Genomic DNA, 17,426 nt, shown 5'->3' on the forward strand with positions numbered 1-17,426 from the left:
ATGTCTGCTACAGTCATTCCCTGTGCGATCGATGCATTACATGGAGATATGGTGAAAAGCAGCTGTCAGTAGACGATTGTTGACTTGGTGGGAAGGCCACTCTGTATTACAGAGCGGGGAATTAGGAGCCAGTTCCCAAATGCATTAAAGTATACCGAAAGCAGCTACTGTTAGACCACAAGCAAACAGTGAGAGGAAGAGGGCGGGGAGAAGAGAGTCAGAATGAAAGGATAGGATAGACTCAGAAAAATGAAATATACAGGGGTATGCGAGAAAATAGAGGGAGGAATGTAGAAGATTAAGTCAACTGTAAGAAGGTAGGGGCAGGAATCAGCAGAAGACTGAGAGTTAGGCGCAGAAGAGAAGTCTTTCAGCCTTTAAAAGGTTGAGCACAGGGAAGCTGCTGAGAAGTAGCAGGGGCCTCCACCATACAGATGCTTCCGCTACCCAACACCAAAAAATGGCAGCTGTAGCCTTAAACCCAATCAAGCTGGGGGAGAAAGTTTGGGGGCAAGGGGCTCTGGGACCAGGGGGCGAGCAGGGCAGGAGAGGAGCAGAGCAGGATGGACTTGGGAAGCGGCAGGGTCTCACACATACACACCCTCAGGGTTGAGACTGGACACTAGAGGGTTTTGCAGGTTGCGTGGATGTCCCAGGAACTGTTTGGCAGTGGGGCGAGGTGGTGATTCCACTAGAGTTACACTGTGGCCTGTCGGAGAGAAAGAAACATGATTAGCAGACAAGTAATTTGACTTTAACAGCCAAGTAGGCTACACAATTATACGTTTTAATATTTATTTTTGTTTCCATACTTCCATTACTGTATCCTTCTTGCAGAAGATGTGCCAGTTCTAACTGCTCCAGTTGCTCCTGAAGCTCTGAGCGTGAGTGGGTGTGTGCCGGCAGGACACCCGTCTGTTGAATAAACTGCTGCAGGTTACACTGCCTCAGCTCCTTATTCAACTCCTCCAGCTCCTCCTGTTTGGCCTGAGAAGGAAAAGAACATGGATCAGTGAGGAAGACAAAGGACGAGAGCTCACATCAGTCAGCGCTGACTCACTGAACACTGACACGTTGTTTGCCTGTAAAGTGGGCGCAGCATACGGAAATGGGATGAGCTAAACATGTCTGTTAATCAGTAGATATAATTCTGCTCTGCATGATTTTAATGATAACCCTAATAATAACACGCCAACAGCAGAATTTATTAATATATTTATAAGGCAGGACTATTGTACTTTGCCTTTAGCTCACAATACCACTACTGTAAATGCCAAGCATCTTTTCACCATGGGGAGGCAGCAGAGTCTACAAATCTAGTCTCAAGCCACTGATGAAGACTATCACCTATCAGCCATCATCAGGCCATTCAGCTACAATGAATCATCAAAGTTCCACAAATACCATGAGCATTTTTCTGATTCCATCAGATTGCGTTTCAATGCCAGGGGGGAAAGATATTCATCAGCTCCAATTATTGAAAACGTGGACTCAGAGATCCTCCATCGAGACAGTGCCATCACAGATTAAACTGTGATGTACACAAACAGGCCAGTCAATCATTCATGATTGACTTTCCATTTATGCTTCATCAATGTGTCTGCACACAGCACAGGGAGTAGCAGCAGTAAGCTATAGCCCCCAACCCCAGCGCCTGTGTGTGTGTGTGTATATACGCGTAATTAATGTTGGACTGAGACAGCCTGCTGAGGCAGTTCACACCTGCAGGTCTGCCTCCATTAGTCTAATGACAGAAATGCTGCACTCATCACCATCAACACTCGACCCATCAGTGGACTGATGACTGACACCGCCAGAGACACACACCTTCCTATTGCTATGGATTGAGATTTATTATACTGTATCATGTTACCAGTGTTAACATGTTATTTACAAGAAATAAAAGGATCTTATTTCTTCCAGGCGATAACCTGCCTGGGTGGCAAACTGCCTCTGTGGTTACTTTTGGAACTCTTGCAGTTGCATGTTATGACATGGTGGTACATAATATACCACTATGTATGAAAAAACAAACCCTAATACCTCTGTTCTACAGCACGATGCTTTCTATATAATTGGCAAAATGATCATGACACAGTCCCTCTCTGTTCCATCAATCGGGCACTAAATGTGTTGAGTTCACCCCCAGAGTCAGACACATTCCCCCAAGGATGACTGACTGAAAAGCAAACAAGCTTATTGTTATGTTTTAATCAGTTTTGCAGCCAGTTTGTTATTTATTACTTTGAGCCCAGTGGATTGGGAGTGAGACAACAGTCTTTCAGTTGGGATGGTCTTTGCTAATGAAGACATGGAAACACTAGATTACATATGTTTTCAGTGTGCTATATTTCCTTGCCACAAAACATTCAAAAACACCATCTACCTTACTACAACAAAAGAGCAATTTAATTTTCTTCCCTGGCTGGAACAAGACTGAATGAGCTCCATGAAGTGGGTACCAGAGTCTTTGGTTTCATGTGGATTAGGAGGAAACTCGAGTTTGGGTTAGGCTTTTATTGATACAGCCGCATCTATGACAACCACCAAAAGTAAACAAACAATGACACCACAAACTACGATAAGTTGAGGCTGAGTAGATCCAATAAAACGGGCTTTTGTTCTACAAATCAATCCTCTTTAATCTCTTTTTTTCCATAAACAGGGTACAAGAATATATATATATATACTGGCAATGTGATATAAACACCATTGGTAACCACATGTTCAGAACATGCATACAAGATGATACCTGCCAAACCAGTTCAGCTACACTTTAAATAGTTGTTCAGACAATAAAACATTCATACAAGGTAGGATATGAGTATACAGCAGTCATGTCATCGTAATTTCTTGAATAATTATTTGCATATCAAAATGCCACAATAAATCATGTTTGCTGTTCAGTATTCCTTTTCTTTTTTTATGAGTGTCTCTGCACTGTTGTTTGTCTGCTGCAGTATGCAGGTAGGAGAGGGATACAGTTTTACAGTATAGCTACAAGAGAGTGTGCTACACCCCTCAAATGACCACACATGGGCTGATGTGGATTTACAGCCCTTTCTCCAGAACCGTGACCTCTCTCCTTACCTGCAGCAGAGACTCTGCCTTCCCCAGAGCCTTGTCAGTCTCAGATAGCTGCTCCCCCAGCTCTGTCCCGTGATTCTCCTGGCTCTGGAGCTCGGCCGTCAAGGCGTCAAGGGACTCCTCGGGTTTGTTGGCTTTGCCCTCCGCCTGGCTTTCGCGCTGAATCTCTTGCTCCAGCTGTGCAGAGCGAACAGAAAACTCGTGGAGCCGCCGTCCACAGTCGTCTAGCTTGGCATGGAGCTCTCCTAGCTTCCTCCTCATTCCTCGCTCCTTCTCCACCTCTGCCTGAAGCTCCTCCTCCCAGTACTGCTCGTGGGCAAGCTCGGCCTGGTTCCTTCGCACCGCTTGCTCCAGAGCGTCCATCTCTTCTTGCAAGCGTGCATCAGAAACTGGTGAAGGACATGGGGATGGGTAGGGTCGCTCCCAGGTATGCGACTCCCTCTCTAGGGTTTCTAGCTGGGCCTCGATAGCCCTCAGTCTCTCCTGTTGCTGAAGAACCTTCCTAAAGACCTCCTCTTTGGATGGGCCTATAGGTGGTGATGGAGAGGGGGATGGCACATGAGAGGATACAGGGCTGGGAGAAGGGGAGGGGGAGGCTCTTTGCTCTGGAGAGTCCCGAGGAGACCTCTTAAACTGTTTGGTTCTAGGAGAAGTGGATGGGCCCAAGTTAAAGGTGAGTGCTTTCTTAGGCTGGCTGCGTTTCGAAGGCTCTAGCTCAGGATGCTTGGGCAGTGGGAGGGGAGTTGGTCCATCTTGTTTTGAGCTGGGTCCATCACTGCTGCTAGGGCCAGTACGGCGCAGGAAGAACTGAACTTCACTGCCGTGTTGCCCTAACTTAGCCAGAGACTCCAGAGGCCTATCTGTGGCCAACAGCTGCCTCTCTGTATCCCTAAGACGCTGGATCAGAACATAACGGCCCGTCTGACCTGGGGACAGAGAGAGACAGAGAGTGAGCACAAAGAAATACACCTACAAACTGAAAAACAACACAAACTGTCTAAAACACCACCATGTTTTAGGCAAGAAGAAGCTGCATGACACTTAATAAAAACTTATATTTCATAAATCAGTCGAGACTGTTGATGAGTTACTTGTGAAAGACCTTCTCCTTCAGCGTACTTAAAGCAGTTGGTTTGACTCCTCCCACTGCCTCTACTCAAGTAATGCTAAGTTAACAAATGACATCAGACGCATTATGATGATGCTGACACCTCTAAACCCCTGCCTCTGAGGACTGGAATAAAAGGCTGCTGCGTAAGACTTGCACAACATGTAAAAAATGTTCAAATAAACTGAAGTCTCCACAAGGACCTTGAAATTAGGACAAACCCTCCCTAATGGCTTGGCAGGCAGCTCACTCATGGAAGGAGGAGAGTGCTAAATCTGGAGTGATGTTGTTCAACGCTGATGCAGGCTTGACTAAAGCCGGAGGATACGGGGACAGAGAGCTGGCTCAAATCCAAACTGACCCCCTGACAATCCAGCAGAGTACTCGATTTGGGTCAGTGGAGAATGAAAAGGTGAGCGCAGAACCGGATTGCTGCAACCTCGACGTCCGCAAATACTCTTGTTTCATCTGCATCAAATTCTAACTGCAGCGCTGTTATCTAATCACTTAAGGCCTTGAGATAAAGTGTCAAGCAGACAAAGAAGGTGCCAAGTAACAGCCTGGAAGCTGGTATCTCAACAGGAACACAACAGCAGAAAAGAGTTTGGGGTACTCACCAATGGCCTGGGCCAAAGCAATGACCACATCCTGGCAGGACGTCTCCTCAGACAGGCCGCATACAACCCGCACCACTCCATCCACCCACACTTTGAGCTCCATCTGGGACCAGGCAGGACGGGGTGAAGGCTAAGATGGTCTTCAAAACAGATCACTTCAGCTTGGGTTGACTCAACTCAACACTGCATGGCACTGACTCTGAAAGACAAGAACAGGGAGAAGTGTTAGAGGTGTGTTGACATAAACAGATTTAATGTGAATGTAAAAACAATGGTGAGCTCTTGGGGTTAACAAAAAAAGACACCACACCGATTTTTCTAAAGGCTTCACTGAGTTATGGATTGTGATGTAATCTTACCCCAACATGTGACACAACTTGTTGCTAACCTAAAAAAAAAAAACACACTGGAAGCTGCCATATACAGTACTGACTCAAAAATGTACAGTGCTCAGTGAGAGCATCATTGAATTGTACATTTCAAGACCAGCAGCAGAAGGGTAGAGCAGTGTAGCGTTTGTTAAGTTCCTAGTGGTTAGTTAAGACCCCGGCAGTATCTTGTGGACCTGGGAGCATAAATGCCAATCTGTAACCCAATTAAACGCTCCGCTGCCCTCCTTCAAAGCCGTTATGATAGCTTACTGCCGAGGGGAACGGACAGGGAAAGTGGAGCAACTCAAGTGTGTCTATGTTTGGGAGAGGGTGTTTGTGCGGGTAGAAATACATAGAAACATAGCAGGAGAGATAGAATAAGTGTGTGTGTTTGTGTCCCTCAGTTTGATCCTCCTCAGCGGGCACCAGAACTGGGTCTCATCAGACTTCAGAGAGCAGATCAGCAGGTAGCCTAACACACGTCTGGGCAGCAGCTTTAACCTAAATGAATATTGTTATGTTCAGTCCTCCCTCTGCCTGTCTGTACTTTTACAGCTAAGCTTCAAAACAAGGTAATAAAATACCGCAGTGCTCATAAAAAGTGAAATGCCTCGGGCGGTGGTAGGATTATCTATAGAACTTGGCACAGTAAATGAAACTTTGTAGCCTAGGTGGGTAAAAGACAACTCTTCACCCACAGTCAGACAGATGGTGTTCTCTTTCTGTCCGTCTCTCCGGTTCTCAATGGGAGGTGTTTAATACTGAGCCCCACCATTATCTTGCCCCTCATTCAGTGCCTGGCTCTGCTCCACTGGCTGCCTATAGGGAGCTGCTTTGGAGGAATGCACTGACTTCATCTGCCAGCCGGAAGAATTCCTGCTTTTCTTAACAAAGCCCTCACCCAGCCCTGCCCCCCACCCCACCCCCACCCCTCTGCTGCTGACCTGGCTGCCCCTCACCGCCACATCTTCTCCACTGTTTAGACGCCAAACACAAACTCTGCTGGGGAGCAACAGCCTATCTGATGTGGCAACAACATCACACGGAACAGCTCAACATGACACCACATACAGAGGGGAATGACGGCACAGCTCAGAGATTGAACCCACAGAACGAGATCACAGGAAACAAGCAGGAGATAGAGATGGATGATCACATGTGGTAGAAATTCTCTTGAGCCATGCGAGTGAGGTGATTTCATCTGGAGGGAAACTCGATACGAAAACACCACAGCGGATATGTCAATATTTTTCTTTGAGAGGGCACAGAGTGTGCTGTGTTGCAATACATAATTAAGCCTAACTGGCTGAGTCACATAGTGAGTAGACAATCATTTACTTTAGCTGTGAGGCTTATCTTAAAACACGCAGAGGTGAACAGGAAGAAACATTTTGAATCTTCAAGCCCTGTGCAGTGGAATGCTACCTGCCAGCAATGAACCAAACTTTCCTCGGTGCAAAAGCAACCTCATACCTGGGAGTAGGAAAACAGTTCACAAAGCTCAAACAGAGGTTGAACTCTTGACATTTTTGTCAAATAGAAACTGCATGTATAGGGAAATTAGGTCTTACATAACTGGAGTTGATGCAATTTACATGCAAGCAAACTTGCAGACTGTACCCAACTGAGAGGTCTCTATGTCTGTACAAGATTTCTATGTACCGTAACAATCTCATTAAATGAGAACACAAACACACAAACATCTCCCAGCTAAGAATGTCACTCTCCCATGGTGCTTAGTACTCGTCCCTCCTGGCTGGTGAAATGTGATAATCTGCACTAACAGGAAACAAACAGGCCTGTGAGTCTCAGGTTGCTGTCTATTCTCTTCGTCACAGGCACAGCAACACTGAGAACCAGACATCCGCCTGACCCAGCTCCTTTTCAAGGCACAGCTGCGGAGTCCTGTGTCAGTTGTCATTGAAATACATATGGAGAAGAGGCACCTTTTTACACTGTTTGTGAAATGTTGTCTCAGAAACATGAAGCATGCCTTCAACGTAGGCTCTCAACAACAATGACAGGGGTTGAAACAATGTTCTAAATATTGCAGAAGACAAACAGTCCGTCAATCAACACATTTGCTATCCCAAAAGGAGGGTGACTCCCAGCCTACTGTAGAATGTTTGGTTTCAGAGTCAATATGCAAATGCTGTCGACAAATGCACGCTGCAAACTGCTTTGCATGTTCAGAGTTACTGCACACACACACACACCCGTTCTAATAGTATAAAGTTATCCAAAACTCATAATTTTATCCAGCTGACAACACTCCTGACACACCTTCATACCCCACCCTTTAACCTCAGGTCACTGCCACCCCCCTAAAGAAGAAAAACACATCTCACCTTTACTTTCACCCTAGCCCCACCCACCAAAACAACCGGACACAGTTTCAGTTGAAACTCAGAGCTTCGGCCTGTCACATGTTTTCTCAGAGGAGGAAATCAAGAAAATGTTGAGGTAATCATCAAACTGAAGCCATCAAAAATCTCCCACTCCAACCACAGACACAAGCACATCCACACAAAAAAAGCACTTGAGGAGCTTAAATTGAATAAAGAAAACAGGCTAGGCATATTGTATGATGAAAGGGAGAGAAAGAGAGACAGTGAGGAAGAGAGACAGTGAGCAAATGACAGAGGGAGAGAACAAATGTGGGGGGGGAAAAGTCTGACAGAAAGACAGATATACAGGGAGAAAGAGTGGTAGAGAAAAGAGCAGTGATCGGAGCCATGTGCCATTCCCTCCTCTCCCCTCTCATCATCACTCACCCATCCAGCTAACCCGCTTTGCGTCTTTCATCACCCTGTCTATGCCTCTGTCTGTCTCTCTTCAATAACAGCCTCCCAGCTCCTCGCTGAATTCGACTCGAGGCAGAAGTGGTTAGCATCACAGCCCCGCAGACACACGGGGCATGATTCGGCTCTTCTGTGTGTGCCACTCTGTGCGAGCAACAAGGTCGGGCTGTGAATTGATGGGCCTTTTTGGACAAGCTGGGCACAGAGAGGCGTGCACATGCCAAAACTGCTGCTGTTTACTTGAAACAAATTACAGCTTGAACATCTGTGGAATTGTTCTTATTGGACGTCCACTTCCTGATATCATTTGTTTCTTTACAATTTAAAAATAAACACCTAACATCTGGCTCAGACAACAATCTTGAGGGAGACACCCACACTCTTCACCTATTTTTGTGTTTTTCTTACACATGGGAATCCAAAAATGCATGCACAAACACAAATACACACAAAACACATACACACACACACACACACACACACACACACACACACACACACACACACACACAAGCACAAAAGTATTCATGCAGCTGGACAGACACACCCTTAACCCTCGATTTCCTTTGAAAATGTTTGAACAATTCATTTCTGTTAGTCATGAGCAGTATCGGGAAACGTCCAGAAAAGAGTAAAGCTTTTCAGAAATATTCAGTTATTAATGTACTGGTGTTTCTCAACACCTGAGCCCTTAGGCTACATGAAGAGTATGCTTACTGGGTGTGTAATGTGTCAGTATGTGTGTGTGTGTGTGTGTGTGTGTGTGTGTGTGTGTGTGTGTGTGTGTGTGTGTGCGCGCATGTGGGAAGCACAGAACACTGTGTCATGATAGTGCAATGGTCAAAGGTTGGATTGCATGCGTTCATGTACAAGCTTGTATGTGTAAGTGTGTTTGCAAGCAGACATGCCTATCTTTAAGAGAGGTTGCTCCAGCTGAGCGTGATTACTGTGTTATCTCTGCAACAACACAAGTCCAAGGAACAATGGCAGGAGCAGAGGGCAGAGTGTGTACATCACACACTGCCTCAGATCTCATCCACAGACAGACAGATACACACACACACAGAGAGAGAGAGAGAGAGAGAAAGTGCAGACAAACAGTTATCCCTATCAGCATCAGCAGAGAAAATAAGACCCTGGCCCAGGATGGTTAAAGTGTACATAATAGGTTAGACATTGCTGTTAGAGGACAATGAACAGTGCTGGGAGAAGCTGTGCCCTCTGTGCCACTCCGGTCCAGGTTGGCAGAGACACACACACACACTCAAAGAGCCAGTCTCACGCTGGCACCGAGCAGGCTGGTCTCATCTGTACTGCAGAGACACTATTGTTGTTCTGGTTCCACACTCAGCAGACAGTGTTGCCTCTTTTGTGGCTCCTGGCATCGCTGGGTCGCCTGCCAGCTTTTAGTGCCATTCTGCTCTCTGTCCACATGTTACTAGTGATAAAACTAATAAAAAGGGAAAACAGATACTTTCTTTTGTCCTCCCTCGCCTCCTGTTCAGCATTCTTTGTCACCCCCCCTTCTCCGTCATCCAGTGTTTCAGTCTAACAAGTGAGCTCAGTTTATATGCTTAAAGACAGATGAGACCAAAAACAAACAAATAATTATTCATAATGGTAGAAAATTATCCTTTTGCTTCAGCAGAAATCTCATGATGAATCACATGGGTATCATCAGTCACTTCTTCATGACACACTTGATACTAAAGTGTGGTACAACACACACACACACACACACACACACACACAATAACTGGAATCATACTGTACCTTGCAGGAGTTTCAACTGGCTTTTATATTTTCAAAACACACACAAACAGCTTATCTGGCAAGCGTTCTATCCTTGTCTATGTGGCCGCTTAAATTTGGACAGAAGTGTCCAGGTGGTGCTGGAAGCAACCGCCTTGGTGGAAAAACCATCAACATCATTATTAACAATGAGCAAGCTTTTGCAGTCATAGCCCCAGGACTTTGAAAAGCTTCCCCACATAACACTTTGATGAACAAGCCTTTCTAGTATTATTACTTTCTTACTTGTATATTTCACATTCTCTTTTCTTGTACCTGCACTGTTGTTCATGTTTTCATTGCAATTTGCATGCTTTTTTCACCAGTATTTCCACAAAGTATTTAATATCTCGTTTTAAAAGAGTCTTTGTAAAAGAAAAAGTTGCTTCAAGGATTGAACTTTGCTAATCACTGTACAAAACATCTGCGCAAGCTAGGACCAACTTAGTCCTCGGGCAAATGCATTAGACAGACGCTTTACATTGCAAAATAACACTGACAGGCCTAGCCTAGCCTTATGTTCTTATCTGCTCGTGATTCTATCTCTGACAGATCTTCTTCCAGATCTGTCATGAAGAAAGCCATGTTTTCCAAATTCACTAAGAGCCATCAGTAGCTTCCAAAACACCATCACTCCCATGTAGAAGTCATTCTCAGCAGGGCTTGGGTGCCTGCGGTCAGAGAGCAGGGAGTGGTCCACCGGGCACATGAGGAAACTAGATCCAAGATCTGAGGGCTTGTATTGGGCTATATTAAAACTTAATAACGTTCCAATGTAGACACGCCTCTCACACAGGAGATAATTTGCTTTTATAGTATGTGACAAGGCAGTAAAATGTAGGAAAAATAATTGAGTCGCAGCTGGATGGCTTGGTTTGTCTGGGAGGTGTTAACAAAACATCAAACAGCAGTCTATTCACTCTGTGGTACATGCACAACTTCTGTAGCTCTGCTTTGGAAAAGAAAACTGGGTTATGTGTGTTTTTGTTTGTCAAGATAACATTTCATTTGTATGCAGGCATTAGTGTACACATGTGTAAAATTGTGTATTTTACTATGACAATGACTGTGTTGCTTCTTCTTCCTCACAGCAGAAGGCCAGGCTACAGGCACACTGCTTGTTAATTAGACTGAACGGTTGCCTGGTTCCCCACTAACGGAGCTTCACTGAAGCTTCAACACAACTGATGAATAATGCATTTTGTCACAGCACATTAATTTGGCAAATATTTCTCGGAACAAAATCCAAACGCTTGTGACCGACCAACTCTTTGAAAATGTCTCCCGTCCGTCCGTGTCTCTCCTCCATTGACATGCTAATGACTCAGCGCAAAAGGACTCAGAAACAGTACTAATAAGCTTTAGTCGTCATACTTGCATACAGGGATCTGTCGCAGCAGCCTTCAGCCTTCTCCATTATAATGATTGGTTCGTCCAAGTGAGTGTGAAATCTCAATGAGAGTAGATCAGTGGTTCATTAATACAGGGGACACCTTTGCCTCTTAATCAAGGGCAGATAAAAGGCAAATATGGGCAGCAGCACCTAGTATTTCCAAAAGCAGACTCATTAGTAAAAGGTTGAAGCTCAAATCCCAGATCAGCTGTACAAATGGGGTTTTTCAACTCTGAACTGCTCATGTACAGCCACTAAACATACAAGCTGTGCATGCATGTAAGTGATGATGGAAGAGGGTTTAAAGGTTGAGGTTGATTACTCCACTTGATCTGACGTAGGCCTCGACACGGCCATTCAGGGTCTGACCATCACCTGTGGTTGTCAGTACCACTACAGTCACACTGTGTAAAACAGCACTTAGTGTGAAATCCCAGTCATCGTGAATCACCAGCAGCACTTACACAGACAGATGGTAACCTGGCCTGAACCACAAGAGAGAAGAAAAGGGGGAAGGTGTGAGAGAAAGAATCTGACAGAAAATACTTAGAAAGTAGGTTTTGTTTTTATTATTCGTCTTTGGAAATATAAAGAAGCCCTGCTGGCACACTTTCAAATTTCATTGAATAAATGAATGAATGAAATAAAAAGGTACACTCACATGAGCATGTGGCCACCATAGTTTACACAGCTCTGGCCACAATAAAACAATACTGCATTATTCATCTCGCCGAGTGAAAGACTTACTCATACCTGGTTTGGCAGTAGTCATTCATTTGTCCGCGTCAACCCCGGAAACTGAGCGGAGGCGAGTACATTAGAGACCAGGAATTCGTTTGCGCTGACTCATGGATCCGCCCACAGAGCCACCAGCTAATGGTGAGAATGATAATGCAGGATTGCACATAGCCTGTGGAAGGCCGGGCAGAGCCGGCCTCCACTGAGAGCTCGGCTCAGGATGAGTGGTTGGGCTGGCTGCAGGCTGAGCCCTGCGAGCACAGGAGTTTGTATTGTTGGGTGAGCCAGGGAAGAAGGCTCTCAGACTGCTGATGGGCACCCATGTGTAATTATATACTCCCGACCTGACTCAGCAACGCTTGCCAGGGAAGGAGGACATCGCTCTGCTCCCACCCAAACTCATACACAGCGCACACTAGATAACACGTGTGCAGTAAGTACATGCCCACATACTGTTTGTACAGTCATTCAGTTATCAAATAGCCAAAATAATATGTTACAAAGCTGAAAGACAGACGGCAGACAGGCTGACTCAAGCTAAATGATGATGCTTAATTTGGGATTAAAGCAACATGCAACTGTAAAAGTGGACCTACGAATTTAAAGCATGCAATTTACACAGCACACGGGTGGAAATGAGTAGCCTTAAATTTACCAACACATGCTATTTATGGTTGAGTTTTATTGCAGGTGCATATGTCTGTGTGCGCTCCACTCTCACTTCCTGCGTGTGTGCATGTGTCATTGAGGAGTCAGGAATGCTGCCGCCTCCAGTGTCACAGGTTTGAAGCTAAACTCATTAGTAATTTAAAGGTCGTTCCATGTCTGCTCATATCAATTATTCACTCCACTTTTTTTGTTTTCTTTTGCCATCTTACATTCTTGAAGCACAATCCCAAATAAGGCCTCGAATTATACACAAGAAAACGTCAATGGTTCAGTCTAAGCAACTGAATGTAATTCAATTCATACAGTTGAAACTGTAGAGGTATTGAAGGCTTGGTCTTTCATCATACTTTAAATCCATGTCAGCCATGATGCAATATACACTTGCCAGTCTTTATCTGAGCTGACGGGAATATTTCCATTAGCATGCTCAAGGTATCAAATATCTATGTGTTGCTGCAAAGAAAATGGCATACAGGAGAGCTCAAAGCCACACAGTCTGTCACATCATGTGCTACAGTGATATATAAGACTTAAATTCAGTCTAAGGTAAGGCAGCTATCAATGCAGGACAGAGCAGGTGCACATTCCTGCGCAGGGTTGGAACGGTAATATTACAACAAAAATATATGGCTCCAACATAAAGAAAACACGGACCTGTCTGCTGAATGAATGTTTTCACAGATGAAAGTGAAGAATTCCACCCAGTTTCCTCCCAAGACATCAATCTGAGGTCACGGACTTTACACACTTCACAAACTACCACTATGGCTAATGCGATCCATTCACCGCTGGTTATGATTAGATTCAACTTTGAAACTGAAAGCCAAAGTTCCCGACTGTGACATTCTTTGAACAACCGCCAGGAAATTTGAGAGAAAGTCACAGCCTGTACGGATTAACATGTTACTCCATTGCTAAGGTCAATTTATGCAAAATTTCTCTTCTCACATGCTCCCAGTATTTACCTAGGGAGTTCCAACATACCTGGCCCTTGGAGAGAAGGATACAGGTAAACACAGCCATGGAGTGAGAGAGACAGAGAGTTAGAGCGTGTGTGTGTGTGTGTGTGTGTGTGTGTGTGTGTGTGTGTGTATGTGTGTGTGTGTAGACCTTCAGGTAACCCATTGCAACACTGTGAAAATTCCTGCTACAGATAGATAAGATGTTGTCTTTTCATTTATCATAAAAGAGATTCATTCCACAAAAACACTGTGTGCCGAGATAAGGTCCATACAGGGGGGGGTTTGAACAGACACTGTGGAATGTACAATACATCATCAAATTATGAACAATATTTTGTTAATATTAAAGCTTTTGTATTGTGAACACAATACATTTCAAATCCCACTGTTCACCTGTAGGTAAGGTTTTATTGTCTTATTCTGAATAAACAACAACTTAAAAGTGAAACATATTATTAGAACAGTGATCGGAGCTAACAGGCTAGTTAATGAAAAAACAGAAATAACTCTCAGACACAAGGAAGAAAAAGGGAAAAAAAAGATGCGATATCAATGAGCATGAAGGGTTCAGAGGTTCACCGACACAGAATAATTATAGCATCCGTGCCAAGAACTGAATCTTGTGGTGTTGGTTGGGGGGCGTTTAATGTTTTGGAAAGCAGCTGTACAAGAAAACAAACTTTGAATTTAAATCACAAAGTATCTGACCAGAGGAAGGGAAAACACGATTACAAATCTGACCATTAGATGCAAGCTTTTAGAACTTTTTCATACACAGTGCTCAGTCTGTACCAACAAAGTACTGACAGTCGATACCCAGCCCTAAATGTACCCATTTAAAATACACAGAAAGTAAAGGGTGGAATCTGTTTGTGTTGCATGTGGATCACAAGGCTTAGGGTGGGCCTCTCAATAAGCCTGATTTATAGTCCGATGGGGAGGTGTCACACACGACTCTCTCTCCCTGTCATTACTCTGAGGAGGAGTAACGATCACGCCTATCAGAGCAGTGGGGGGAAGATGTGTGGACAGTCAAGATGAGTAAGAAAAGGTAGGAGGGCAGGGTGCAGATTTATGGCTGATTCCCAGTATCCTAGGAACACCTTTGGGACTAAGACGGTATATCTGTCTGAGGTGCCCCTCCACTTCCAGAGAGCTGCCTTTCACCACCCCCCCCCCGCTCCTTGACTCAAGATCACCGGGGTGATCTTTGGCATGGATACACATGCATACACACACAGCTTAATACTGACAAGGCTGATGTTGTTGAGTTTGCATATGAGAGATAAGTCGGCTTCCCCTGGGGAACGACAAAGAGAGAGGAGGCGGAGGAATGATGATGGAGGGGATGGACGGCACATAGAAGAGTGTGTGTTAAAGGGGGAATATTCAACAGCAGGCAGACAGACACAAACAAAGTGTAAGTTATGTCAAAATGAAACTGACCAAACAATTCCTCTAGTCGGTTTCATAGAGATGATAATTGAAGCCTTTCATAAAAGGACCTGTTTCATGAAACAAGTTTATAATTTTGTTATGTAAAACCTGGAGCAGTCCATGTTTCACATTTAAGGTTTTAGTCTGCCAAGAAACCCAGGCAACTCAGTAAACCTGCGTCTTGGCACAGGACCCAGGTCTGAGTCAAACCGCAGACAAGAGGGTAACCTGGCACTGAGAATATGGCTTATCTGTTCATCTCTATGGATGAAAAAAGTGTCCGCTCTGGTCTCTTTGTCACCAGGCTGTGGCAAGCATGGTGGTCTAAAGCATGCAGTCATACGCACATTAAATGGCACAGATTTACCTGTGAAAGATTGTGCTTTGAGTATATTCCTTAAACATACATATTTATATAGTATATATATGTTTATTGTCAATATATTTCTTTTCAAATAAATCTGTAAAAATTATTGCAATTCTGCATGCGTGCACCTCACCTTACGAATGTGCGTCTGTGAACGAGTCCCTTCTATCTACCCACGAGCAGCATTTGTTTGTTTTGCTTCTAATGTGCTTGATCAAACACATCTACATTCAATGACAGGCCTAACATCAAGCCTCTCAGCGTGAGGGACGAGTCTGTCAAATCCACCTGCCTCTCTCCTCTCCCGTCTGTTGATTTAGTATCTCCGGGCCCTGAGGCAGACATTTTCTCTTTCTTGCTGGCGTCTTGACCCCCCTCCTGGCCCTGTCCGGGGCCCTTGGCCGAGGCACCATGTTATTTACTGCCCAGAGAGCTCTGTGTGCAGAGAGAGTCAACACAGCATGGCTGGTTGAGCAAGGGAGCAACCTGCTGCTCACTCTCACACACACATCCACAGATGCGCACTAACACACACACACACACACACACACACACACACACAGTCACATGACCATCCCAGGGGCTGGCAGAGATGTTTACCGCGCTACAATCACTACACACGGTAGAATTGAGAGCTACAGACAGAGAGACAAACAGACACAGACGTCCATAACCCCAGTGGTTTCAAACTGTTACAACTGAACAGGAAATGTGAAGCTATTGGTTTGATGACATGACAGAGCAAACACCCATGAAGGCTACGGAAAGTTCACCCCGACAGGACATGACAGCATTCGCTCAGGTGAACTTTACAGTCAGCTGGACTCACTTGGGAACATGTCCTTAGGTGGACTAAACTCTGTAAGGACGGTCTGAGTGTAGGTGGTTTAATCTAACCTCTGACCTGCACATGTTGGATGAAAGAAGAGAGATTCAGGCTAAGGATGTGTATGCCGCTCGATGACCTAAAACTATTTCAACAACATTCCCTAAAAAGGTAAACTGAAGACAAAAACAAGTACAATGGCTTGCAGTTGGTAACAAACCATTCCCCCTCAGGGGATATGTTTCTCAAACCTCCAGTTGGGATCAAAACACATGTACACTTAATTCTGATTGTTCCAGAAATTTCAGCAGTTTAACAACACAACAATGTGTTTTCAGATGGTCTTGAAAGGTTCATGTCTTAAGATCTAAAAGCAGAACCGCAGTGAAATTCCTTCTTCAAATCCCCTCCTTCCTCTCAGTAATTATAGCCTCCCAGCTGACAAACTACAGGTCTGTTGTGTTTGTCTTGGCCTCCTCAAATGCAACAGGTGAAGTAAGGCCTGTGTATGCTGGGCTGGATGCCAGTCTCTCACTGGTTCTGCTAGCCAAGTACATATTACCCTGATACAACAAAAACACCTGGAGAGTGAAGGAGGAAGAGACCTATTTAAAAAAAAATGTACTGCCCAGAACATTTCATGAGAAGGAAGAAATTTTCTTTGCATCACTTGTAACCTTGTACAACAGGCTGAGTACAGCATCCTACACAAGAAAAACAGAATGCTCCCCTTTATGAAATCCTATGGGAAAAGTCTGCCATAGTAAACTTGGTGAGGATGATTTATTTAGACGAGTACAGATGATTTGATAAATTGAAAACTGGGTTGACTTTGGATTGGAAATATGAGGGAGCAGGGTGTGAGGGATGCGAATGTGATGCAAGGAGGACTGGATCAATCTTTTATCACTGCAGTGTGCTTTCATCCCTAATGGATCCGACATGAGCAGAGCACAGCACTACCTTCCGTCACATTGCACAGGCAGGGGAAGGACGCACGGAAAGAACAAGAGGGAGCAAGAGAGGTAGACCGAGCAACACATGAGGAAGAAAGACGGCTACAGAGAGACAGAGGGAGGGAGGGAGAAAGTGGTTCAAGCCACCTTCCCAAAAAGAATCACAACCTCAAACATGCAAACATATTATTTCACCGACATACTGTCATAGCGTTTCCAATTACCTCTGGCCCCGAGTGCGTCTGCAGGAGTTGGGAAACACTCCTGATAAGGATGGCGAGAAATTAAGTCACTTCACAGCAT

General features: G+C 44.7%; 1 protein-coding gene across 2 annotated transcripts in view; it reads right to left on the minus strand.

The window, feature by feature from the left end:
• The window catches only part of rassf7a (Ras association domain family member 7a), a 33,135-nt gene that overhangs the window by 1,302 nt on the left and 14,407 nt on the right, over window positions 1–17,426 (minus strand). For both annotated transcript variants that reach the window (XM_070907341.1, XM_070907340.1), the window contains exons 2-5: window positions 4,813–5,011; window positions 3,091–4,013; window positions 813–987; window positions 602–709 (exon numbers count right to left, since the gene is read on the minus strand). In XM_070907341.1, the coding sequence (XP_070763442.1) occupies window positions 602–709; window positions 813–987; window positions 3,091–4,013; window positions 4,813–4,915 (1,309 nt within the window). In that variant the 5' untranslated portion in view covers window positions 4,916–5,011. The remainder of the gene's footprint in view (window positions 1–601; window positions 710–812; window positions 988–3,090; window positions 4,014–4,812; window positions 5,012–17,426) is intronic.

The sequence above is a fragment of the Enoplosus armatus genome, chromosome 6, assembly GCF_043641665.1.
Source record: "Enoplosus armatus isolate fEnoArm2 chromosome 6, fEnoArm2.hap1, whole genome shotgun sequence".
Taxonomy (NCBI): Eukaryota; Metazoa; Chordata; class Actinopteri; order Centrarchiformes; family Enoplosidae; genus Enoplosus; species Enoplosus armatus.